Source organism: Sus scrofa, chromosome 2 (genome assembly GCF_000003025.6).
Source record: "Sus scrofa isolate TJ Tabasco breed Duroc chromosome 2, Sscrofa11.1, whole genome shotgun sequence".
NCBI lineage: Eukaryota > Metazoa > Chordata > Mammalia > Artiodactyla > Suidae > Sus > Sus scrofa.
In genome coordinates, this window is record NC_010444.4 from 151,221,139 (window position 1) to 151,244,659 (window position 23,521).

At 64.3% G+C, this 23,521-nt stretch overlaps 1 protein-coding gene and 2 long non-coding RNA genes across 5 annotated transcripts; 1 reads left to right on the top strand and 2 right to left on the bottom strand.

Moving 5' to 3' along the window:
• On the top strand, window positions 404-20,845 carry SLC6A7 (solute carrier family 6 member 7). The gene is given in 16 exon segments (XM_003124097.6): window positions 404-2,119; window positions 6,947-7,127; window positions 8,643-8,774; window positions 8,879-9,113; window positions 10,671-10,809; window positions 12,120-12,183; window positions 12,186-12,253; window positions 13,034-13,137; window positions 13,258-13,382; window positions 13,989-14,063; window positions 14,066-14,100; window positions 14,305-14,436; window positions 14,829-14,928; window positions 15,060-15,160; window positions 15,729-15,896; window positions 19,603-20,845. Coding segments are annotated over 16 exon segments (1,908 nt in total). The 5' UTR covers window positions 404-2,086; the 3' UTR covers window positions 19,819-20,845.
• On the bottom strand, window positions 3,119-7,895 carry LOC110259540. Its single transcript, XR_002342023.1, has 3 exons — window positions 7,454-7,895; window positions 5,998-6,133; window positions 3,119-5,424 (listed from the first exon to the last, which is right to left on the bottom strand). It is a non-coding gene; the product is annotated as an uncharacterized LOC110259540 (long non-coding RNA).
• On the bottom strand, window positions 14,107-21,889 carry LOC102162290. 3 transcript variants are annotated; one of them, XR_001305428.2, is made up of 5 exons: window positions 21,525-21,889; window positions 21,182-21,305; window positions 18,717-18,819; window positions 17,487-17,636; window positions 15,082-15,164 (listed from the first exon to the last, which is right to left on the bottom strand). It is a non-coding gene; the product is annotated as an uncharacterized LOC102162290 (long non-coding RNA). The 3 variants fall into 3 exon arrangements; XR_002342025.1 differs by lacking the exon at window positions 15,082-15,164 and adding an exon at window positions 14,107-14,358 and having other exon boundaries at window positions 21,182-21,889; XR_002342024.1 differs by having other exon boundaries at window positions 21,182-21,889.

Here is a 23,521-nt window from a genome sequence, read left to right on the forward strand (position 1 = left end):
GGGCCCTGGAAGAGGGGTGGGGACAGCCACTGGTGGGGAGGGGTGGGTCCTGCCTGGTTAGGCCTCTCCCCAGGCCCCGCCCATGGCCCTGTGGCTTGATCTCCAAGCCGGAGAGCCCACACCATGTCGGGCACACAACTTCACTCTGCAAGACAATGTCCTCGGATCCAATGGGAATCACAGACTTGTCTTCCACGCAGTTGCAAAGAACTAAACTTTCGGAGTTCCTGTCGTGGCGCAGTGGTTAAAGAATCCGACTAGGAACCATGAGGTTGCAGGTTCGGTCCCTGCCCTTGCTTAGTGGGTTAACAATCTGGCGTTGCCGTGAGCTGTGGTGTAGGTTGCAGACGCGGCTCAGATCCCTAGCCTGGGAACCTCCATATGCTGCGGGAGCGGCCCAAGAAATAGCTAAAAAGGCAAAAAAAATTAAAATAAAATAAAATAAACTTTCGATGCTGGATGTGAGCTCATGCGATGCACAAGGAAGGGCGCAGTGGATGCCTCTTCCCTCCACGTTCAAGGCCAAGGGGCTCCTCCCTCTTGGATCTGAGAGCCCCTGCCTGGCCCACGAGGCCAGGCTTAAGGGAAGGAGCAGCTAGGTGGGGCCTGGGGAGGGGGGGGCCTGGGACCTGGCCAGGCCCTTTAGCCAAGCCTAGGCTCTGACTGAAACCCTTCCTGCCTCCTGCTGCAGGGATGGGAGAGGCAGCTGACACCTAACCTCACTCTCCCCAAAGGCCTCCCAGTGTCGGCTGCTGGTCCGGCGACCCTCTGAGTGTCTGAACTGGGACCCTTTTGAGAGGGAAAGGAGCAGGACTGGTGATGGATACGCCAGGTCCACTCGCATGTTCCACAAACCAATGCATACGATCACTCTGGCTAATAGTTCCCAGCCTAGCATGGGCTCAGGGGAGCCTCGCAACACTGCATGGGCTCAGCCGGGCCCACACTGGCCGGTGGCCCGCTTGCTGGATGCGAAATCACACCAAGGCCGTTGTGCTGGTAGAAAGGAGCCCGGGTGCTCGTGCGCTGTCACGTCCTGTCCCGCTAGCTCGGCGGCATCTGCCCTGTCCCTTCCCCTCACCCAGGCTTCCAGGCTTTGCTTTCATCCCAAGGAAAAGAGGCTTGGTCTGCACCATTCATAGCCTGGGATGCGCATCAGGCCGGCCTCCATCACTGGTGTCCCTCCTAGCTCTGTGACCTTGGGCCAGAAACTTACCCTCTCTGTGCGTTAGTTTCATCACATCTTCTCTGGGTCCCTGTGTTGAGGAACTAAGACCTAGCCCAGGCTCTGGCACACGTTGGGCGCTCCTTAAACACTGGTTGGTTGGATGATTGAATAAATGCTGGGAGAGTGGCTGTTCATTTGGTGGCAGGAGTGGACCACCCACAGTGACCCATGGACCCATTAACTGAGCCCCTAGCACGTGCCAGGCCCTGTGCTGAATCTTTTCTCTGCACAATCTCCCTGGATTCCTCCCGTCCTTGAAAGGGCGGTTAAGATACGTGCCCCCATTTTCCAGATACAGAAGCCGCAGCACAGAGGGGTTCGGAAATGAAATGTGGGCGGAGTCACACAGCAAAGAGAGGCCACCCGGGTGCCGGAACCCAAGGCAGGGCTGTGAGCGCCCACGTGCATGGCCGGCTCCCTCACTGCCCAGCTGGGGAAAGGGAGGCCCACAGGGAGCAGGTGACTTGCCCAAGGTCACGCAGGAGACGGTGGCGGAGGCCTCTAGATCTCTGAGGGTTTCCGGCGCGGACCCCCCCTCCCCACGCGCTCCGGCCCCTCCAATCGGCAGCTCTGCGTGCGGGGGCGCACCCCCCCCGCCCTGTCAGTCCGTCAGCCGGTCTGTCTGGGCGTCTAGGCGGGCGCAGCCGTGCACCCCCCACCCAGCCTGGGGCGCTGCGCAGGGAGAGGCAGGGCGTTCGCAGCGCCCGGCCCGCGCCCCACGCCCGCCGCCGACGGAAGGCGGCAGCGCCTGCGCCCGCGGCCCCCCAGCCGGTGCGCGGGAGTCGCCGGCAGCCGCATCCCCGCTCTCTGAGCTCAGGAAAAGCCCAGCCGGGAGGCGCCTGCAGCCCGCCCTCCAGGATGAAGAAGCTCCAGGGAGCTCATCTCCGCAAGGTGGGGCACGAGGGCGGGGGCCCCGAGGGCGGGGTGCGGCGGCCGCCCGCCTTCCAGCCCCCTTAGAGGACTGGAGGGCTCCCCTAGTCTGCCCGGCTGGGGCTCGGGGCTCGGGGGACCGCAGCTGGCAGGGAGGGGCGGGGTCTCGGCCGCGCGGGTCGCGGGGGCCTTCCACGTGGGGGCGGGACGCAGGGTGATGGCGACCCAGGTTCTCTGGGCAGGTTCTGCGAACAGGTGTCGGGAGCCGCAGGAGATGCCAGGTAGGGGCGCTGGGGCCAGGCACCTGTCCCTCCCTGCTCCCCACGGCCACTTTGAGAGCCGAGACAGCCTTGCAGGGGCCTGCTGCGGGTGGGGGCTTGAACCAGGTCCTCATCCGTGCCCGCGGCACTGGACGCGACTTCTGCCAGCCAGCAGAGCGCCCTGGTTTCCTGACCGCGCTTCCCCACCCCCCACCCCCAGCACCTGCTTCGCCCCGCCCTTTCTTTCTCCTGGCTTGGCTTCCCGGCTAAGGCCCCCAGGCAGCGGCGGGGCACAAAGAGGGCAAAGGCAAGAAGGGAGGAAATGGGCGATCCCAGGGGCGGAGGTGGAGCTGGTAGGACAGGAGTCTGTGTTCCCGAAGCGCAGCGCTCGCGGGGGCCGGGGGCAGACCTCGGCCCCTCCACATGTCTGGCCTGTGGGGCTGGACCTCTCAGCAAGTTGCCTGTGCCGGGAGAGGGAGATTCTTGGGAGAAGTCTTCCAGCCTTTGCCTTAAAAGTCTAAACCAAGGAGTCAGAACTCCTGGGTGCTGTTTCTGCAGATGCCACGTACCCTATGAGTGGGCAAGTCCATTCTCTAACCCAGACCATGGCCTGCCCATCCTCAGGGCAGCAGCCTCACTGTCCTGGGGGGGGGGTGCCCTGAACAAACAGCGGCTGGTGGTGTTGACCATCCCTCCCCCCAGAGGCCCCCGCCCCCTCCAGCCCCATCACACACTCACTCAAGCTCTGCCCTTGGGCAGCTGAGATAAGTGGGTCCTTTTTATTCGATGACATGAGTGACCTGCAGTCATGTGTGGGTCTTTTGGGTCTTCTTGAGTCCGGCCCCTGTTCTCTTCGGCATTACTTTCTCCCCCGTCCTGTCCCTTCCCACAAGAGCCCCCGCCCCTCAGGGGCACAGGCCTCTCATTATGCAAATAGCCATGGGGTGCCTCTTGTCATTGTCCAACCATCCTGGGGCCTAGGTCTCATTATCCCCAGTTTATAGACAGAGAAACTGAGGCCCAGAGGGGTACGGCTTATTGCTTTCCTGAAGGTGGGCTGAGCCGCCGAGGACCAACAGGGCAGGGATGGGGCCCCCTGGCCTCAGGGTCCCCTCCCTTGGGCTGTAGGAGAGGGGGCAGGAGGTGAGAAAGACCCGGGTACCGCAAAGGAGCAGCGTTGTTCAGAGACGAGCGTGGGACTGGGCGTCGGGGTCTGAGCCCCGGTTTGGCTCTGCCCTGTTTGACCTTGGGCTGTCCCCTTCCCTCTTTGAAAGTCACCTTTGTCACCTGCACAATGATCAAGTCAGACTCGATTCCAATTGTCCCTCTCATCCTGAAGAAGGTACGAGAGCTTGGGCTTGGGCATCCTACCTCTCCCAGCCGTGCTGCTGCTGGGACCCGCACCTGCTGGGCCCTGAAAGGGGGTGCGTTCCGTGACTCTGGGTGTGGCGCAGGGATCGGGGTGTCGAGCCTCACCCTCGGGCACAAGTGCGAAGCACCTCATTAAGCTTCCAAGCCTGCCCGGTGACTTGGCAGCTTTCCTGTGTCTCTCCATTCATTTCATCCTCTCCGTGCCAGCCTCCTGGGATTTACTCAGGAGGTGGGGGGCGGGGTTGGGGGCTCCAGGTGGGCTTTGGATTGGCTCAGCTTTGGAGGACCCCTGCCTTGTCCCCAGAGCAGGAGGAGGCTTCTCTCTGATTGGGGGAGGAGGGGAACGGAAGAGCTGGCAGCATCCTGCTCTTGGAACTCTTGTTGCCATGGAAACAGAGAGCCAGGACCGCTCTGTGCACAGAGAAAGGGCAGCAGCTTCTCGGAGGGATCAGAGGAACCTCATTATTGGGCCCCCCTGCCAGTTGGCCTGAACCGGCGGGGGGGGGGAGTGTGTCACAGGGTGACAGGCCTGCCTCCCCACCCAATACCGGGGGCCAGTGTCAACAGGCTGCTCCCACCTCCCTCTCAGAGTTCCCCTGGGAGGCAGTGGCTCCAGAGGGCTGAAGTTCACCCAGCTAGAGAGGGAGCCTTGGCAAAGGGGCACCAGAGGGAAGGGGTGGGTTTCGACGGGTCTGGGAGCTGCCGCCCTCACCCCAGCCCGTCTGGGATCACAGCAGAAGCACCGCCAGCCACATGCTTGTTTCAACCCTGGGAGCCCACTTACTGGAAAAGCAGCTTTTTCATGGTCTTGGTCATTGTCCCTGCCGCTCATGATCACGCCAGGCTGCCCCATCACCACCGCCTCGGGCAGGATCCCCACCGTGGTTGTCGTTGTCACCGAGCGTCAACCCCATGCTGTTACATTTCTGCCCCCGAGCGCACTGGCCCAACCCTGTCAGCGCAGCCCGCAGACACTGCCCGTCCCGTGACACGTGACACTTCACGCTCGGACAGAAACGTCCCAGAGAAGTTTGCTCTCTGTCCCCACCTGCTTCGTGTGTAGTGACCTACTTGGGCTGGTGCCAGCAAGGGCAACCTCAGAGGTTAAAACACGTGCGTGGTGGCTCCGTGTCGCGTCTCTGTGCTCAGCCCAGACCCTGTCCTCGGCCGCTGCGGTGAAGGCGTCTGGGGGAAGCTTGTCTCACGGAACATCAGAGCCTGGAGACTCTTAGCTCAAGATCATCCAGACCTGCATATCCACCCACTCTACCCAGCCCGGCGCGCCAGCTCCTGGAAACCCTCTTTGTAAACAGAACTAGAGACTGTTCTAGTCCCTATTTGGAGAGTCACAGTGCATGATGGTTCATTAAAGGATCTGAGAAGTCCTGCGGCAAAGAAACCTGTTTTAGCTGGTGATAACGCAGCTTTTCCCAAACTCTTTTGATTTAAGGCTCCTTTGTTCCACCAAACACCTACGAACATTGCAAGGGGTGTGTTTTTGCAAACCCGTGCTCTAGGCAGTCCCTTCAGTGTCCAGTTGGGGCAAGTGCAGCTCCGAAGAATATTTCCTAAAACTGCACAGTGAATTGGAACAGACCTGGGGTGCACCTCACCGTCTCCTGACTCGCAGTCCTGCAGAATCGCTGCTTCCCCACGCCGTCCCTCGGCAGGAAGCAGGCCTGTTCCTTCTTCTCTCTGAAAAGCATGAACGTTATTTGGTAAAGAGCCCTCCGCCGTGCGACGTGGCTTTCAGGGGCCAGCAGGAAAGGCACAGCCACCCCCTCTGCTGCCCTATTCCTGGAGTCACTCCCGGAACAGTTGTCTGAATTTCCCACAGTCACCCCGGTGGCTTTGGACTCCCTTCTGGGCCCTGAGGCCCGACAGCTCGTGGATGCCTAACTTGCATCTCCAAGCAGCTGGACGGGCTCCCAGCTCCGGCCCCAGCCTGAAGGGAGATCACCCAGGGGCCGTCCTCCCCCCCGCCTTAAGTCATGAGAGGGGGCCTTGGGGACCGCGGGCTCCTCCAGGGACCGGAAGACCACGACTCTCTGGGACAGCAGATCCGGGCCTTGGTGGCCTCTTCCCGTGTTGTGAAGTCAAACGCGCCGTCCTCAGGAGGCCTCCTTGCGCCAAATGACCCGAAGCTAAGCCCGGGGCCCACGCACCCTCCACGTCCCCTTCTTTCTGTGCTAAGAGCCCGGCTTCTTCCTCTCGTCCTGTAACCGCTATCCCTAAACCCCCTCTGGTCTGGCCACCCGCGCTGTGCACCTGCTTCAAACTGCCTGTGTCTCTTAAAAGATGGTCCCCAGAACGGAGTGGTGGAACTGCAGCCCTGGTGGTCGAGGCCCTGGGCTCTGGGATCAGGACGCTCCGGGCGGGAAACCGCCTTCTCCCAATGATCAGTCTTGTGGAAAAAAAAAAAAAAAATGCTGTGGGTGCGTCGGGATGGCGCTTTGAGCCTCAGTCTCCCCGAGGGGAGCGCGCGCGCTTAGGGACCCTTTGGGAGTGGATCCGGCAGTGGGAGGGAAGCGTGTAGGGCGGCGGGCGCAGAGGGAGCGCTTGGTGCATTGGAAGGGCCCCAGGGACAGTCATCGATACCAGCAGCGTCAAAACAGGGCCATCCCTGGGGTTCCGTCGTGGCTCAGCGGGTGAAGAACCCAATGGGTATCCATGAGGATGTGAGTTTGAACCCTGGCCTCCCCTGGTGGGTTAAGGATCCCGCGTTGCCATGAGCTGTGGTGTGGGTGGCAGACGCGGCTCAGCTCTGGCGTTGCTGTGGCTGTGGCTGTGGTGTAGGCCGGCAGCTGTTGCTCCAATGTGACCCCCAGCCTGGAAACTTCCCTATGCCACCAGGGTGGCCCTAAAAAAGCAAAAAACAAAAAAAAAAAAAACAAACAAAACAAAACAAAAAACCTAAAAAGCAAAATAAGACCATCCCTTGATTTGACCTCTGCGTCAGCCCGACCGAGATCAAGGCGCTTTCTTAGCACCCGGGCCGCCCCGCTATCTCCTAAGTCCGCCTTCACCTGAGATCTTGACAAGCTCCTGCCTCTTCACCTGTCAGCCCAGGTGACAGCAGGTGATTTTCTGAAGCATCACAGCTGTTTGCATTTAGCCCTGTTTGACACCATACGCTTGTTTTGTTTTTGGGGGGTGGGGGCCCCAGGTCCGGCCTGGCCTCCTCTTCCCCTCACCCCTTGGTCTCTCGTACCGGCAGCCCATCACCCCAGACCTGCTGACCCCCAGTGACCAGGGCGATGTCGACCTGGACGTGGACTTCGCCGCAGACCGGGGCAACTGGACGGGCAAGCTGGACTTCCTGCTGTCCTGCATCGGCTACTGCGTGGGCCTGGGCAACGTCTGGCGTTTCCCGTACCGGGCCTACACCAACGGAGGAGGTGGGCGCCTGCTGCCCTGCTCTGGGCCGTCTGGGCCCGTGGGCCAAGGCGGGGGCGGGCTGAGCTTTCGCGCGGCCCTGGCCGCCGCCTCCTATGTGCCCCTGGCTGCGTTAGTTGAAAGTGGTGACGTGGGGCTCGAAGGAGGGCACTCGGCCTGCCTCGTCCCTTCCCGTGGCCCAAGCCCTCACCATGGATCCTCCCCAGGAGCTGTGGCACCTCCTGGGCCCTGCGACGGGCGGAGGGGCCGCCTCTGCTCCGTGCTGAAGGGCCGTTCGTTCTTGTCGGTGGTCCCCGCGCTCTCGGTAGTTCCACCTCCCCCTCCTCACCTCTTCCAGAAGCTCCCTCGAGCCTCATTCCCGCTCTGGAATCTTCCACGGAACTTCCTCCCTCGGCTCCTTCCACTCAGGCTGCAGACACCCTCTCCTCCCCCTCGAGTTCCCTCCCCCGCTGCTCCGTCACGTGCCGGCCGTTCCAGGTGCCTTAACACTCAGCACCTGCCTGGCCCTTGCCCGGTGCTCTCTCCACCTCTGTCCCATTCGGCCTGATGACAAGCGCCTGGCTGGGTCTTGCTGAGGCAGAGGGGCGTGGAGAGGCCAGGTTCCCGGCCCCAGGTCACGGTGGTGACCCAGCCCGCCAGCCCTGTGCTCGCTTCTCCAGAGCCAGCCAGACTCGCGCCTCCAGCCCTGCGCTCGCCCTGCTCCTGGGTCTCCTCCCGTCTCTCCCCAACTCCTGCCAGAAATGCAGGTTTTGGCAGGGACACGACATCCAGGTAAAACAGAATGAAGCCAGGAGAGAATGAGATGAACTGGGATGAGCAGGAAGCCACGGCCGCCCCACTTCTCTGCCCTCCTCTCCCTGGTTCCAGCTGCTTTTTCTCTCTCGGGGCCGGATCTCGTCCCCCCGGGGGCCCCACTCCCTCCTTGCAGGCGGGTCCGGGGAGGCCGCGGACGACTGCAGACTGACCTCCTCCCCAGAGCTGCTCTCTCTGAAGGAGTCTGTCGAGCATCGGGGGTCAGGTGTCTCACCAGCCTGGCTTGGGACGTGTGCCCAGGAGGAGGTGGGCAGGGGCTGGCTGGTGGGACCGGCAGCCCCTCCAGAGCCCGACACGGGTGGGCAGTGCCGTAAGGGGGCTGGCGGCCGATAAGAGAAGACAAGGGGACGGGACGCTGGGCCCGCGTGACGGCAGGCGGCAGCCACAGCTTCCGGAGGGCGCCGGGGGAGGGGCAGGTAACCGGGAGCCCGGCTCCCAAGGGCGCCCGTTCCCCCCCGAGGGTTTGCCCTCTCTTGGGCAGGCATTCTCTCCTTCATCCGTTCATTCGTCCACTCGGTCGCGGTGTCTGCGCTGAGCCCGGCCCTGGTCTGGGCCCTGGGGCCGTGGACGTGAGGGAGCCCCCCCTCCCCTGGCCTGACCCCTTGGCCCTCGGTGGCCTCCTGGCCTGCCAGGATGGTCCTGCGGGGCCCGGGCCGAGGCCACCTGAGCGGGGCTGCCGGGGCCTGACCCCCTCCTCCTGGCAGGCGCCTTCCTCGTGCCCTACTTCTTCATGCTGGCCGTCTGCGGGATCCCCCTCTTCTTCCTCGAGCTGTCCCTGGGCCAGTTCTCCAGCCTGGGGCCGCTGGCCGTCTGGAAGATCAGCCCCCTCTTCAAAGGTGAGGACGCAGCCGGGGAGGGGGGGGCGCCCGCCCCGCCCTCCGGCCGAGAGGGAGGGGACCCGGAGCGGGCACTCCGGCCTGAGGGCAGCCCCTCCGCGCAGGTGCCGGCGCGGCCATGCTGCTCATCGTGGGGCTGGTGGCCGTCTACTACAACATGATCATCGCCTACGTGCTCTTCTACCTCCTGGCCTCCCTCGCCAGCAGCCTGCCCTGGGAGCACTGCGGCAACTGGTGGAACACGGCCCTCTGCCGGGAGCACCGCGGCCCCAAGGACGGCAACGGGGCCCTGGCCCTCAACCTCAGCAGCACCGTTAGCCCCAGCGAGGAGTACTGGAGGTCGGGCCCCGCGGCCGCGCAGCCGTCGGGGAGGGTCCGAGGGCAGGGACGTGCGGGGCCCCCGGCAAGGTCGAGCTCAGCGCTGGGGGCGGGGGACTCCCCCGAGCAGCTGTGTGACCCGGGCCAGGTCATCAGGCTGCGGAGCTTTATCTTGGACGAGGGCGGGACATTTGAACAGCGTGAGCATTAGAGGAAAGAAGGCCTGTGGACTGTGCCGCCCGGCCCGGGGGACACGCGGTGCTCAATAAATGCTAGCCGACCGCGCTGATGCTGAGGGCAACAGCAGGCGTCGCCGCTGGGCGCCTCGTCTCCTCCTCTGTCCAAGGGGGACTGAGTCCCCCTCTCATAGGAGGTCGTCCGTCAGTCGTTCTTTCCATCAGCGTTTATTGAGCACCAACAGTACTAGCGGGGGGAGCACTTAGTAGAGGCCACGGTCCTAGAGAGTAGGGAGCACTCGGGTCCGTCTGGCGGGAGGGAGAAGCCTGGCAGAGGAGGGCACGGCCATGCCAAGTACCGAGGTATGGCAGGTAAGCTCCTGGCCACGGTGCCAGGCACACCGCGACCCGGTGAACGGCGGGTGTCAGAAGGACCTTGCCGCCCACTGGCCCACCCAGAGCCCCACTTGACTGCTGAGAAAACAAGGCCCAGAGGCGGCTCAGGGCTGCCTGGCAGAGGCAGGACCAGAGCATTCCCGAGTAGCCTTGTCCCCAGGTAGGGACCATTCTCTAGCCAGAGGACACAGATGAGGTCCCCCAACCCTTTACCTGTGAAAGGCTGCTCTTAGGGATGTTCCCCCCAAAACCAGCCCCAGGGCTGGACACGTTTTGCTCTCCCCCCCACACTCCTGACACACGGTTCATCCGTTTGTCCATTCAGAGTCCATCCAAAGTGCCTGCACCTGCTGAGGGGTACGTCTGACCCGGGGAGGGACGGGCGTGGGCCTGCGATGAAAAGCCAAAGAACATGACACGGTCACTGGCAGCTGCCAGGGGCCTCCATGGCAACGCCACTGGCCCACTGCATCAGTTGGGGAGCAGGCAGGAAGCAGATGGCCCTCTCGCAAGGCCTCCCTGTAGGGGGCTAGTGGAGGAACTTCACATGGAAGGGGACCAGCCAGAGGCGTGGCAGCACCCCCCACACCCCCCACCCCACCCCAAGCCAGGGAGGAGTGGAGCGCCCAGAGTTCCCGGCACCGGGACTTCAGGCATCGGAGGGAGGGCTGCCCGCAGAGCTGTGCTGCAGAAGAGGCAGCCACAGCTAGACCCCGTATGGAGCGTGTGCATGTGTGAGCACATGCGTGTGGTGTATAAGCGCGTGTACATGCAAACACCGCAACCCAGGTCCCATCTGCCGTGGCCTCCCACTCGCCAGTCCCCCATGGAGCCCGGAGAGGAAGGCTGCCTGGGGGTGGGTGTGTAGGGGTCCACCTCCTGGGTGCAGAGCTGGTCAGAGAAGGACGGAGAGAACGCAGACCGAGACGGGCATATAGCCTGGCAGGCTGGCCACAGCTTTACTCCACGTCTGTGACCAGAGGACACTCATACCTTGTCTCCACAGCCGCTATGTTCTCCACATCCAAGGCAGCCGGGGCATCGGCAGCCCGGGGCAGATCCGCTGGAACCTCTGCCTCTGCCTGCTGCTCGCCTGGGTCATCGTGTTTCTCTGTATCCTCAAGGGCGTGAAGTCCTCGGGCAAGGTGAAGCAGGGGCCTGAGAGGCCGGCAAGGGCGAGGGCTTCCTGGAGGAGGTGGGGCATGGACTGAGCCTGAGAGGATGAATGGACTTCAGCTGGGAGGCGGGGAGGCAGGCACTGCCTGGAGGAAGGCGTGGCAGTGAGGCTGGATGGTGGCTAGGCTGGTTCTCAAGACTAGAAGTGTGCCAAGGGCAGGGGGCCTGTTGTTCGAGTTTGTGCCCTTACCCAGCGCTTGACCCTTGGAAGAAGCGCAGCACGTGCTTGTTGAATGCCTGGAGGATGGGTATGAATCAGGGCCCTTTGAAATGCAAGGACTAGAACCCAGGTGTCACACTGAACTGGGAGGTCCAGAGTGTCTGCTTCAGGCATGGCTGGATCTAGGGCTTCAGTTGGAGTTACCAGAATGTCATTCTCTTGGTTCTCAGCAGTGCTTTCCTCTAGATTGGCATGCTTCTCGGGCTTCATGCTTCATGAGGTTGCCCCTAGCAGGGCTAGGGTTGTATCTCACCGACTTAATGAAGGGTTCCCCTTGCCCCGAGTTTCAGAAATCCTAGAACTGAGTCTCAGTGGGTAGACTGGGTCTTGGTCCCACCCCCGAACCAGTCACTGTGGACAGGAGTTCTTGGCTGGGCCTGGGTCACGTGCCTGCCTCTGGAGCTGGGGATGGAGTCAGCCCCAGGTGGCACAGGCTGGCTGTTATCTGAAGAAGGCCAGCTAGGTGCTGGGAGGTCAAAGCCACAGATAGTGACTTCAGCTTGTGAGAGGCAGGAAGGCCATAAACCTCAGAAGGACCTGGAAGCCTTCTGAGTGGTTTCCTCGATTATTTATAAGTTAGACGTGGTCCCTCTGCGAAGCACTGAGAGATCTGCCCACGAGGAAGAGGGCCATTGGCACAAAGACTAGAAAGCTAGTGGCGAGACCAGTCAGAAAGCCAGGAGGGGGTCATCGCAGCACCAGCCAAGGCAGCGAGGAGCTTGAGACTTGGTGTCTGTGGGAGGGCGAGGCTGGGGGTTGGGGGACAGGCGGTGGGGGGGCAGAGGGGAGCGTGGGCATGTCCCATGTCTGATGACCAGGCGGGCTGGGTTTGCGGGCGACCCGGACCAGGGCGCAATGGAGCTGGAGAGGGTGCGGGGTGGGGGCGGCCTTGGGAAGCGGGAGGGCGCCTTGCTGACGGGATGCTGTGGGGCGGGGGGGGGGCTTCACGGAGGGTGGCTGTCCCCAGCTCGGGCTCCCCGGAGGCGGGGCAAGGGCAGTTGGTCAGCGGGGTTTGTGGGAGGAGCGGGGGACAAGTGGCCCCTCCGCCCTGTGTCTCAGGTGGTGTATTTCACGGCCACGTTCCCCTACCTCATCCTGCTCATGCTGCTGGTCCGCGGAGTCACGCTCCCGGGGCCTGGAAGGGCATCCAGTTCTACCTCACGCCCCAGTTCCACCACCTGTTGGCCTCCAAGGTGAGGCCTGGAGGCCGGGTGTGGGGGAGGGCGGGGGGGGGGGAGGCAGCCCCGCGTGCGGAGCCCCCGCCCCGGCGACCCCGCGTGGCCCTGAGGGTCTTTTCCCGGAGTGTGATTCACCATCCCATGAGCTGGAGGTGATTCTCCCAAAAACTTCCCAGCTGGAGAAACCGAGCCCCAAAGAGTTAGGGACCAGCTTCAGGTCAGCCGGCTGGGCACTGGCAGGGTCAGGGCTCCCGCCCAGATCTGTCTGACTCCAACCCCCAAGGGGCCATTAGTAATAATAACGGAAACAGTGGGAGGGGCAGCTGTCCCCCTTGTTTGCTCATGGGTGACTCCCTGACCCCGCTGCTCAGCACTTAGCATGTGTGCTCGTGAGCAGTCCTTACCGCCACCCGTGGGCGGGGCTGCTGTTCTGTGCCCTCGGTACTGACGAGGGCCCCGAGGCCCAGAGAGGTCGCGTGGCTTTGCCTGAGCTCCACAGCCAGCAAGTGGTGGAGCGGGGACTCCAACCCAGGTCCCTCCGACTCCAGGGAGGGAGTGAAGGGGCTAACAGGGGCTCGCTGTCGGCGGGCATCTACGGACGATTCCCTCAGAACCGGACCAAGCTTAGAGAGCGCCGTCTAGATCCAGATGGGGGCTCTGAGGCCCAGGCGGGGAGGGGACTTGCCCGGGCCCCACAGTGTAAGTGCCGGGCTCAGCGGCGCAGCATCCCGGCACCTGCCGCCTGGGCCTCCGGACGCGCAGCCAGATGTGCCGGCCGCCCCTGCCCCCCGACAGGTGTGGGTAGAAGCCGCTCTTCAGATCTTCTACTCCCTGGGCGTGGGCTTCGGGGGGCTCCTCACCTTTGCCTCCTACAACACATTCCACCAGAACATCTACAGGTCAGTCTGCCTCCCGCCCCGACCCCCGGCGGGGGGCGGGGCGAGCGGGGCGGGGCCTCGGGGATGGGGGCGGGACCCGCTCACGCCGGCCTGCGGCTGCGCCTGGACCTCTCCCGCCAGGGACACCTTCATCGTCACTCTGGGCAACGCCGTCACCAGCATCCTGGCCGGTTTTGCCATCTTCTCCGTGCTGGGCTACATGTCTCAGGAGCTGGGGGTGCCCGTGGACCAAGTGGCCAAAGCAGGTATGTGGCTGCCCGGCGCTGGTGGCGGGGGCGGGCGGCTGGGCTGGACCAGTGAGGCGGTGAGGGGTAGGGGGTGTGGGTGTGGTGCACACACAGACGCACCTGTTTTAGCTGCCGTCTGGGTGTCCACGTGCAAAAGGCTGGGTGTGCGCATGAGTGTGTGTCAGCATGGGCCTGGAGGGAGGTGGCTTTCTGGAGGGGATTGTCCGTTAGGTCACGTCTTAGGAACGTGTGTGTCCCGATGAGTCACATCCTGACTGAGACATCGTGCAAGGGCCTCAAGGATGTGGACCGGAGGATGTGTGTGCCTGGAACTGTTTGTGCAAATGATTGTGTGCAGGAGCGTCTTCAGACGAGGTCCTGCCTGGGGTCTCGTGCTCCCTCGTGTGCTTGTGGTGCATCCATTTGTCCCATCAGCCTGTGGTTCTGCGGCACCCACGAGGTGCTGGCCTGTGTCCTGGGACTTAAGAAAGTGTCGGAAGCGAGCAGTGCGTGTACGCCTCTGGGTTTGGCCGAACGGGTGTGCCCTGGGGCGTGTAAGTGACTGCGTGTGCGAGGGGGGGGTCCCTCTCACCCCCGGCGGCTGACCCGGTGCCCTGGGCCCAGGCCCTGGCCTGGCCTTCGTCGTCTACCCACAGGCCATGACCATGCTGCCCCTCTCGCCCTTCTGGTCCTTTCTCTTCTTTTCATGCTGCTCACGCTCGGCCTGGACAGCCAGGTGAGCTGGTGCTTGCCAGGGGGTGTGTCTCGTGCGCGTGTCTGAGCCCCTGCGTGCACGTGACGCTGCTGTCCGCGTGTGTCTCTGTGTGGGATGCGTGGCTGCGTATCGTGCGCGTCTCCGTGGGATTCGCCCGTGCTGTGTGTGTCATCAGCGTGTGTATCCGTGTGCGGCTGGGGCAGAGCTCTGACGCCCGCTCCCCAGTTTGCCTTCCTGGAGACCATCGTGACGGCGGTGACGGATGAGTTCCCGTACTACCTGCGGCCCAAGAAGGCTGTGTTCTCGGGGCTCGTCTGCGTGGCCATGTACCTGATGGGGCTGGTGCTCACCACCGACGTGAGTGGCGCGCAGGGCGGGTGGGCGGCGGGTGGGCAGGGCCGGGCAGACACCTGCAGCGCCCCGAGCGCCCGAGCCCTCTTCCCCAAGGGGCCGCTTGACCCATAACCCAAAGGCCTGGCTCTGGAGCCTGAAAGACCCGGGCTCCAGCCTTGCCAGGACAAGCGGCCTCGCGCCCGCGCCCCTGTCTTCCCCGTGATGACACGGGGTCTCCGTGCGAGCGGGTGGTGAGACTCACCTCCGATGATGCGCCAGAGGCCTGGCGGCCGTCACCTGGTCAGCATCGCCCCCTCCTCACTGGCCTGGCTGCTCCCTTCCTGCCTGGAGGAGGGGTGGCCTCGGGGAGCGAGGCTGGGCCGAGGGGACCCCGAGCCGCGTCGCCTGTCTTCCAGGGGGGCATGTACTGGCTGGTGCTCCTGGACGACTACAGCGCCAGCTTCGGGCTGATGGTGGTGGTGGTCACCACGTGCCTGGCGGTCACGCGGGTGTACGGTGAGAGGCCGGGAGGGAGGGCGGCCGTCTGCCCTGGGTCCCTGGTCCCAGGGCCACGGTGTCCGGGGGTGGGGGGCAGCCGGGGTGGAGGCGGGCCGGCGGGTGGGCCACTCTCGCCCTCCCCCGCGCAGGCATCCAGAGGTTCTGCCGGGACATCCACATGATGCTGGGCTTCAAGCCGGGCCTCTACTTTAGGGCCTGCTGGCTGTTCCTGTCCCCGGCCACGCTCCTGGTAACTGGGGGCGGGAGGGAGCGCTGCTGGCTCGGGGCCGAGGGCGGGGGCGGAGGGCAGAGGGCGGGGGGCGGGGGCGGAGGGCAGAGGGCGGGGGGCGGGGGGCGGGGCCCGCCCGGGCACCTCCGTGTGGTAGGGCTGCCCGGGCCCCGAGGGGGGCTCTGTCGGGGCTGAGGGCTGGGCGGGCACCGGATCCACTCCCCTGCCCCTGGTGTGCTCAGTCTCTGCAGCCTGGCCCTGCATGTGGTTGGCCTCAGGGCCTTAGGACTGGGGTCTCGAGGCTGAGCTTCTTGGCCTTGGCGTTGGGACGGCCCCGGGATAGGCCACTTCAGGAATGAGGGTGCTTCAGAGCCGGGCTGTCTCTGCCAGGACAGCAGAGTCTGCAGAGATGGGCCGTCTCGGGCTCTGGCCGGCCTGGGACTGGCCAACGTCAGAGACGGGGTGGCTCTGGGCGGGGCGCCCTCAGGCCTTGGGGTGGCCCTGGGCTTTAAGGGAGCCCAGACCTGGCTCTCCCCAGTCCGGGGCCTGCCCGAGGCCCCCGCTGATGCTGGGAGCTCCCTGCCCGCAGGCCCTGCTGGTCTACAGCATCGTCAAGTACCAGCCCTCGGAGTACGGCAGCTACCGCTTCCCGGCCTGGGCGGAGCTGCTGGGCATCCTCATGGGCCTGCTGTCCTGCCTCCTGATCCCAGCGGGCATGCTGGTGGCTGTGCTGCGAGAGGAGGGCTCGCTCTGGGAGGTGAGTCCGCCCGCAGCGCCGCCCTGCGCCCCCCCCCCCCCCCCCAGAGCTGGAGACCTTCGCACCAACACCTCCTCCAGGGCCTGCAGGAGTCTCTCAACTGGGAGGAGCCCGTTTTTCCCTCACCATGAGTCTGAGCTATGAGTCGGCTCGGATCTGCTTGGGCTACAGCAGGCTCTGGGGTTCGAGCCTTGCCCTGTAGCCTCTGGGGAGGGGGCTCCGGGGCTCGAGTCCTGCCCTGTGGCCTCCGGGGTGGCAGCACACTCCAATGACCAGTGGCCGGTGCCCACATGTCTCGGGGGAACCGGAAAGGACAAAGGACTTGCCCAAGATCCCATGGGGGTCAGGCAGAGGTCAGGACTTGAACACTGGTGGCCAGCGGCAACACCGAGGGACCCCGGGGTTGGGGAGGGGCTGTCGCCCTCCTCCTATGACAGGAGCCCTGCCCACAGCCAGGGCTTTGGGAGAGACCCAGAAAGCGTGCGGCGTGCAGGCCACCTGGCCCGGGATGTGCCGGCTCGGAAGAGGGGAGGGGGGACCCTGGGTGACTTGCTGAGATGCCCTGCGGCCCCTGGAGAGCCTGCCTCCCTCTGAGCCTCCGGGCGCCCTCTGCACACGGAACCCTCCACTTCTGGGGCCCCGAGTGCAGAGTCCTGGGGTGGCAAGGGGTTGTCATGAAGCACGGAGCTGAGTGAGCCTGCGAGGGCCAGAGACTGCGCGCGCGCTCCATCAGAGGACGCTGGGCCCTCCTCTGCTGCCTGGGACACACACACACACACACACACTCCCTCCCTCCCTCTCTATTAGAGGTCGCTGGGCCCTCGCTGGGCCTTCCTCTGCTTCCCGGGAGCTAAGTGCTCGCCCTGTCAGGGAGCTTGACATTGACAAGGGTGGGAAAAGTCACATGATCAGCTACAAATCAAACCTCATGTGCCCCCCCCAGTGCGGCCCCTGCCCGCTCCTCCACTGACCCAGCCCACCTTCCAGCTCCTGGAGGAGCCCCTCCCTGGCAGCAGGGCTTTGTGGTCACAGGGCACAGGCCACAGACGAGTCCTGGCATTCAGCCACCACGCCACATCTGTTACGTGACTCGCGGCAACCCTCCCCCTTCCCTTTTCAGCCTCTGGAGCCCACCTGCTGCTACAGGAACCTTGTGCCCCAGCCAGAGCCTGGTGTCTGCAGAGGGAGGGGGAGGGGTTGCCCAGGGAGAGCCCTGCTTTGCTTCCCTCCTGTCCTGCTGCCACGGCCCACAGCCAGGAGGAGGGGGCGGCTTGTCGGGGGAGGACTGGTGAGCCCGCAGAGGTGTCACTGTCCAGCTCAGGAGTGTCACCTCGGGATAGGGTTCCCAGCGTGACACACTGGGACAGGAGTCCTGGGTCTGCCGCCTGCGGGCTTTGAGACCCTAAGCGAGTGACTGCACCCCTCTGCCCTTAAACTGAGGACAGGGAGGAGTGCTCTTGGGACTCAGAGCGTTAAGGACCCGGCACTGTCACTGCAGTGGCTGGGTTTGCTCCCAGGAACTACCACATGCCACGGGGCCGCACCCCCCTTCTCGCCCCCTCAGAAAAAAATGAGGACAGTGACACTTACCTGGCAGAGGAGAGCCCACGATCACGAAGGCGGCTCTCCCAGGGTGGGGCTCGTCCATTGCTCCAGATGTGCTGAGCCTGCGGTCTCCCCAGACGTGGGAACCTCGCCTGCATCGTCTGTGGTCGTGGGGGATCGTGTTTGCTTTTTCCCCTAAAAAAAAAAAAAAAAAAAGAAGAAGACAGTGACACCAGCCGATAGGGTTTCTACGAGAAGGAGAAAAGCTTGTCGACGCAGCTGCGTAGCTGTCCTGCGAGAGGCAGAAAGCGGAGGCGGTGGTTTCTCTGCTTTTTGGGGCCACACCTATGGCCTAAGGAGGTTCCCAGGCCAGGGGTCGCATCAGAGCTACAGCTGCCAGCTTGCACCACAGCCACAGCCGCAGCCACACCAGATCCGAGCCACATCTGTGACCTACACCATGGCTCACGGCAACACCAGGTCCTTACACACTAAGTGACGTCAGAGGTCAAACCCGCATCCTCATGGCCCCCCGTCGGGTTTGCTACTGCTGAGCCACAACAGGAACTCCCAAAGCAGAGTCTTTTTAAACTTCAGGATGGGGCTAAGCCTGCCGGGGTTCAAATGCCAGGACCACGATTTCCCCACTGTGTGACCTTGGCTAACTTAATTAACATCTCTGAACCTTATTTTCAGAAAATATCTGTGGAGATGGAGGTATAATAATACCCCTACAGATAACACTCCTCTCACAGGGATGCTGTGAGGATTAAACAAGCCCCTACTTAGCCCAGAACTGTGAGCCAACGAGCACTCAGTTCTAAGCCAGGGGTCCTTCGCTCAAAATCAGGGTGATTTTGCCCTCAGAGGACATGTGCAATGTTTGGAGACATGTGACTGTCCTGAGAGGGAAGCGGGGGGACACTCCTGGCACCTAGAGGTGAGGGACCCTGCTCAGCCCTCTCGGTGGGCAGAACAGCTCCATGCCGGGCCCCTTCAGGCCAGTCAGTTGCGCTCTGCGGTTGAGGAACCTTGCTTGAGGCACCAGGGTTCAGCTGGTACAGTCTGCATCCTTGCCCTCAGGGAGCTTGTATTTTCATGCAGGAGACAGACAATAAGCCAGTAAATGCACGGCGGTAGTGCTAAGTACAATGCTTAATAACAGGTCAGAGTGAGGGTACTGGACAGGTCCCCGCCAGGCTGACCAGGGTGACCTCTCCGAGGAGGCGACAGAGATCTGACCAAATGGCCAAGGTGATTGGTTTGGATGCCTACCTGGAGCGCATTCGGGCAGAAGGACCATCAGCGCAAAGGTCCTGGGGCAGGAGGGGCTGGTGTGTCTGAGTCCGGCAGGGCCGTCAGCGAGACAGCATCAGAGCTGGTGGAGAGAGAAAGGCAGAAGCCAGGATGCCGTAGACAGACGGGGGCCCGGAGGTGGAGGCAAGGCGAGCCCCTTGGACCCCATTCCGAGTGGGACTACGGGCCTTTGGCGGGTGTCTGAGCTCCCGATGCATTTCAATGGGCATCACGTGCTGAGTGCGGAGCTGCGCTGGGCCCTGGGCATCACACACTCCCCGCCCCTGAGAGCCACTGCCCGGGGCCCCTCTTGGCGTCACTGTGTTCCTTCGCCAAGAGCCTCCCTGGCAGGGCAAGCGGAGGGCTTTGGGAAGGTGGTTTGAGGGGCGCGGAACCTGCGAGTGGCCGGGCTTCGTCATCGTCTTAGTTCCCCTTCCCTGGAGACGCCAAGGGGGAAGGTGGGACGCGGGCCCATCCCGCCCTCCCGGGGCACAGCGTTCTCCCCAAAGCGCCCAGCTCTTTAGGGCTCAGCATTTACCGGGGAGGGACCCAGTGTCAACCCCTGGACTGGCTGCCCGTAACCATAACAGCAGCCCCCACTGCCTGGGGCCGACCCTGCTCCTGGCCCCTGCTGAGTGTGTCCCCTTTGAAGACATCAGATGCCCAAGGGACAGACGCCCCAACTTAGAGTCTGGGCCCGAAGGCCCCCCAGCTGGCGAGGGGCAGGGCCAGGCTCTCCAGGCCTGGGACTCACTCCTGGGGGGACGGAGCGGCCGGGAGGGCAGAGCGTTGGGGGTTCTGCCGGCGCCCGGCCCCCAGAAGCCCGTGGCGGCCCGGGTGCTCACGGCTGTGCTTGTCCGCACAGCGGCTCCAGCAGGCCAGCCGGCCGGCCATGGACTGGGGCCCGTCGCTGGAGGAGAACCGGACGGGCATGTACGTGGCCACGCTGGCCGGGAGCCAGTCGCCCAGGGCCCTGATGGTGCGCATGCGCAGGTACGGAGGCGTCACCAGCTTCGAGAACACGGCCCTCGAGGTGGACCGCGAGATCGCCGAGGAGGAGGAGGAGGAGTCCAGGATGTGAGGCCGGAGCTCCGCGGACCGCAGGCCCCGCCGGCCCCTGGGGGTAGCTGCGCGCCCGCCGGGGTCCCCAGGGGCCCGAGGCTGTGGGCGGTGGCCACGGCGATGCGGCTCCCCAGAGCACGTCCCTCTTTGGGGCCCCCGCCTCTCCTGGAACCTCTGTCTACCCCAGCCCAGGCCTCCTTCACAGACGGACAGACTGACACTGGGGGGCACTCGCCCCCCCAGTTACGTGGCAGAGGGGACCAGACCCCAGGTCCCCTGGCCAGGCAGCTCCCTTTCTCACGGGGCAGCTGGTTCCAGCCCTGGGCTCTCCTCCGGGCCCAGCCCCCTCCTCCTTCTGGGGAGCCCCTCCCATACGCGTTGACAAAGCCGGAATCTTGAGCTGGGCGCGGGCACTTGGGCTGTCACGAGGCCCACAGGGTCCGCAGCCCCGGTGAGAGAAAGATGCCCGTGTGCTGACAGGCTTCCCGAGGGCCTGGACGGTGGGCGAACTGGAGAAAGGACGCGGAGGGCAGGGTGGGCCGGCCTCCGGCCAAGGCGCTGACCCAGCCAAGGTGCAGGGGTCAGAACCTCGCTGCCTTCTCCGCCCCTGGGGTCAGGAGGCGGCCTGGGCGAGTCCAAGGGCAGGGAGCAGGGAGAGTGGGGAGGAGAGGTGGTACCGGCTCCAGCAGGGCTCCCGCGGGCTGGAGACGGTCGGGGAGAGAGCCAGGCACGTGCGAGATCACGTGCTTTAGACAGCGCGTCCTGGGTCAGTGTGCCGCGTGGAACAGAGGGAGGGCCCGGGGTGGAGACGGGAGGCCTGCAGAGGGCCGCCCCGAGGGCTGGGGCCTGAGCCTGGGTGTCGGGTGGGGACAGAAAGCAGGGGGCCCACAGCTTCCCTCGCTGGACCCCGTGCCGTCCAGAGGGGAGGTGGGCACGAGCAGCCTGCTCCCCTGGGGCAGCCTCTGTACCGGGCCCTCTCCTGGTCTCCCCAGCCCATCTGTGCTCTGTCGTCTTATTGTGAATAAACGCCAGTGAAGTCCCCTTCCCTACCTCGTCTGCTTAGCACTGAGAGCCACGAGGGGCCGCGGGGCTTTCTGGCTCCCATTAGATAAGGAAGCTGAGGCTCAGCTGCCTCCTGTCTGGCCCGCCTGGCTTCCTCCCCGGCACTGGGGCGGCTGGGGCCCAGGAAGGCCGGTAAAGACACTGGGGAAGGCTTGGGGCCCACCTAGTCTCCCATTATACACATGGGCAAACCGAGGCCCTGCGAGGGAGGGGACTGGCTCAGGGTCAGCCGGGCGAGCTGGGGCCAGGCCAGGGCAGCCCGAAGTCTCCTTCCCCGGCCTGGCTGTCCTCCCGCCCGCCCAGCTCTTCCCTGGCCTTACCTGCAGCTGCAGCCGGAGCTCAAAGCCCAGGACCGGGAGGAGCCACGAGTTCCCAGGCTGGGCGGATTTCCCGGCGCTCCCGCCCGCTTCTTGTAGGACCTGCCAATATAAAAGGCCCTGGGACCTTTCAGATGCAGGCCCAGGTGTTTGCAGGCTTTGAGTGGGGTGGAGAGGAAGGGCCGACACCTATTTTGCATATTAATCAAGTTCCCCCTCCCGCCCCCCACCCCACCACGCTTGGCTGGGGGCTCTAGGTGAGGGAAGCGAGATGGGTTTGCTGATTTGCAGAGGATGCAAGAAAGGCCTTCCCAATTCCAGGAGCTTCTTCCCACACGCACCCCACCTGGCGGCAGGCTCCACCTGGTCCACCGAGCCCCCGGCCGAGGCTGCCTCTTGCTGGGAAGGCGCTCCTGGGCTGAGGCTCTGGCTCAGAAGGGCCTGGGTTCTCCTCGCCCAGCCTCCTGGCTCTAAGCCTGTGTCCCGAGGGTCAGAGCCGGGGGATCCCAAGAGTCTAGGCAATTCTCCCAGATCCCGAGTCTGTGACCGGCGGGTTCCTGGTGTCCTTGGACCCTGCCAGCTTCGCCCCCGGCCTCAGTGCCCTGTCCCTGGGCTGTGCTTCCTGGACTGTCCTCCAGTCTGTCCTGCTTTTCCCATTTCCGCTGCTCCCACAGCCTTTCCCACCACACCAGCTGCAGCTGCCCAGGCTGCCTCCCCACGAACCCCTCCCAGGTCCCCTGCCCCTGCCCCAGCCCAGCCGGGCCCAGGTGTGGCGGGAGGGATCCCGAAGCATAGCTGGCACCTGGCAGGAGACACCAGCCCTGCCCAGAGTAGCACCCAGCCTGGACCCCGAGAACGTCCCAGCAGCTGCCACCCTCAGGGCCGGGCAGGGAACCCCAGCCAGCAAAGTGGCAACTGACCCCTAGTGCGTGCTGGGGAGACAAGAGGGCGTGGTGGGGACTGCGGTGAGCCCGAGAAGGCGCGTCTCTCTTGGGGGGGAGCCGCCCTCAGCAGCGTGGGTCCAGCTTGCCAGATATGGTGCTTTAAGGGAAGAGGCACAGTGCCCACTCTTAAGTGTGGGCAGGTGACTCAGAAGATGGACAACTGCGGGACTCACAGGGGCCTCCTGTGGCCGCTCCATTCAGGACAGGTGCTTGGCCGACCAGGGGCTGAGCAGTCAGAGGCTGGCCCTGCTCAGGGTCCAGGGCGAGGCTGGCCCAGGGCAGAAGTCGGCATCCCTACTCGGCGCTCTGCCTCCTGTCCTGGCCACTGTGTTCCTGAACCCCGAACCAGGGGCCCTGGAGGCGGGGTGTGTGCCTGGCTGGGGGGGTGCAGGCCTGCACGGGGGGCCATGCCTGTTCTGGGACTCAGCAAAGGCGTTTTCCTGGGTGACACCTGAGCGCCACTGGGGCGGGGCTGGGGCAGAGGAGGGAGAGAGCCTGGCCTCACCATCGGGGCAGCCCATCGCCAAGGTCGCGGAGGGTCAGCAGGCAACCTGCTTCCTCCAGGGTTTGGCGCTGTGCCCCCCCACCCCCCAGCCTGGGTCAGCTCCACAGCCCCGGCTCCCTGACACTGTCTCCCCTGTTCACCCACTGGGATCCTACCCATCTGTTCAGGTCCTGCCTCCGCGCTCTCCATCCCGCCCCTCCCCACACTCCCAGGGACGGACTCCCGGGGTTTCTGGCTTGGCCCCACGGCTGCCGAGTTCTGAGAAGCCAGCCCAGCTGGCGCAGGCTCTCACTGAGACAACCGTTTCCTCTCCACGCAGTCAGGCCCCCATGTCACGCTCCTTGGACGGCCCAGAGCTGGGGGTGGCAGCAGGGCGCCTGACGACCTGGGGTCCTTCCTGGCTCTGCCCTTCCCAGCCCTGGGGACCCACAGTGCCAGTGCACAGCTTTGCCCGCTGCAGCATCCATCGGAAAGCAGTTTCTTGGGCGCTCTGGGGACAGCCAGGGAGGAGTTAAGACTGTCCCAGCCCCTCCGAATTCCACGTGACCCTGCATCTGCAGGGGACACTGTTCTCCAGACTCATTTTTAGGTGGTGGCTCATGGAAAGTTTGGCTCCTTGAGCCCCAGGCCACTCCCTCTGGGGCCTGACGCTGGGCCTGCCCTGGAAGGGCGTCCAGGGCCGCCTCCCGCCCGCGGAGCCCTGGTCAGCACCCCTGCTCCTTGTCCGCCCGACTTCCTGCCGCCTGCCCTCCTCCCCCAGGACGGAGCAGCAGCCCGCCCCCTCGGGCCACACGGAAGCCTCCCCCAGCACCCCCATCTATTTGGGGGAAAAACACCCTTTTCCCACTGAAGTCCCAAGTGGCTGTGACCTGTGTCCCTCCAGGTATCACAGCA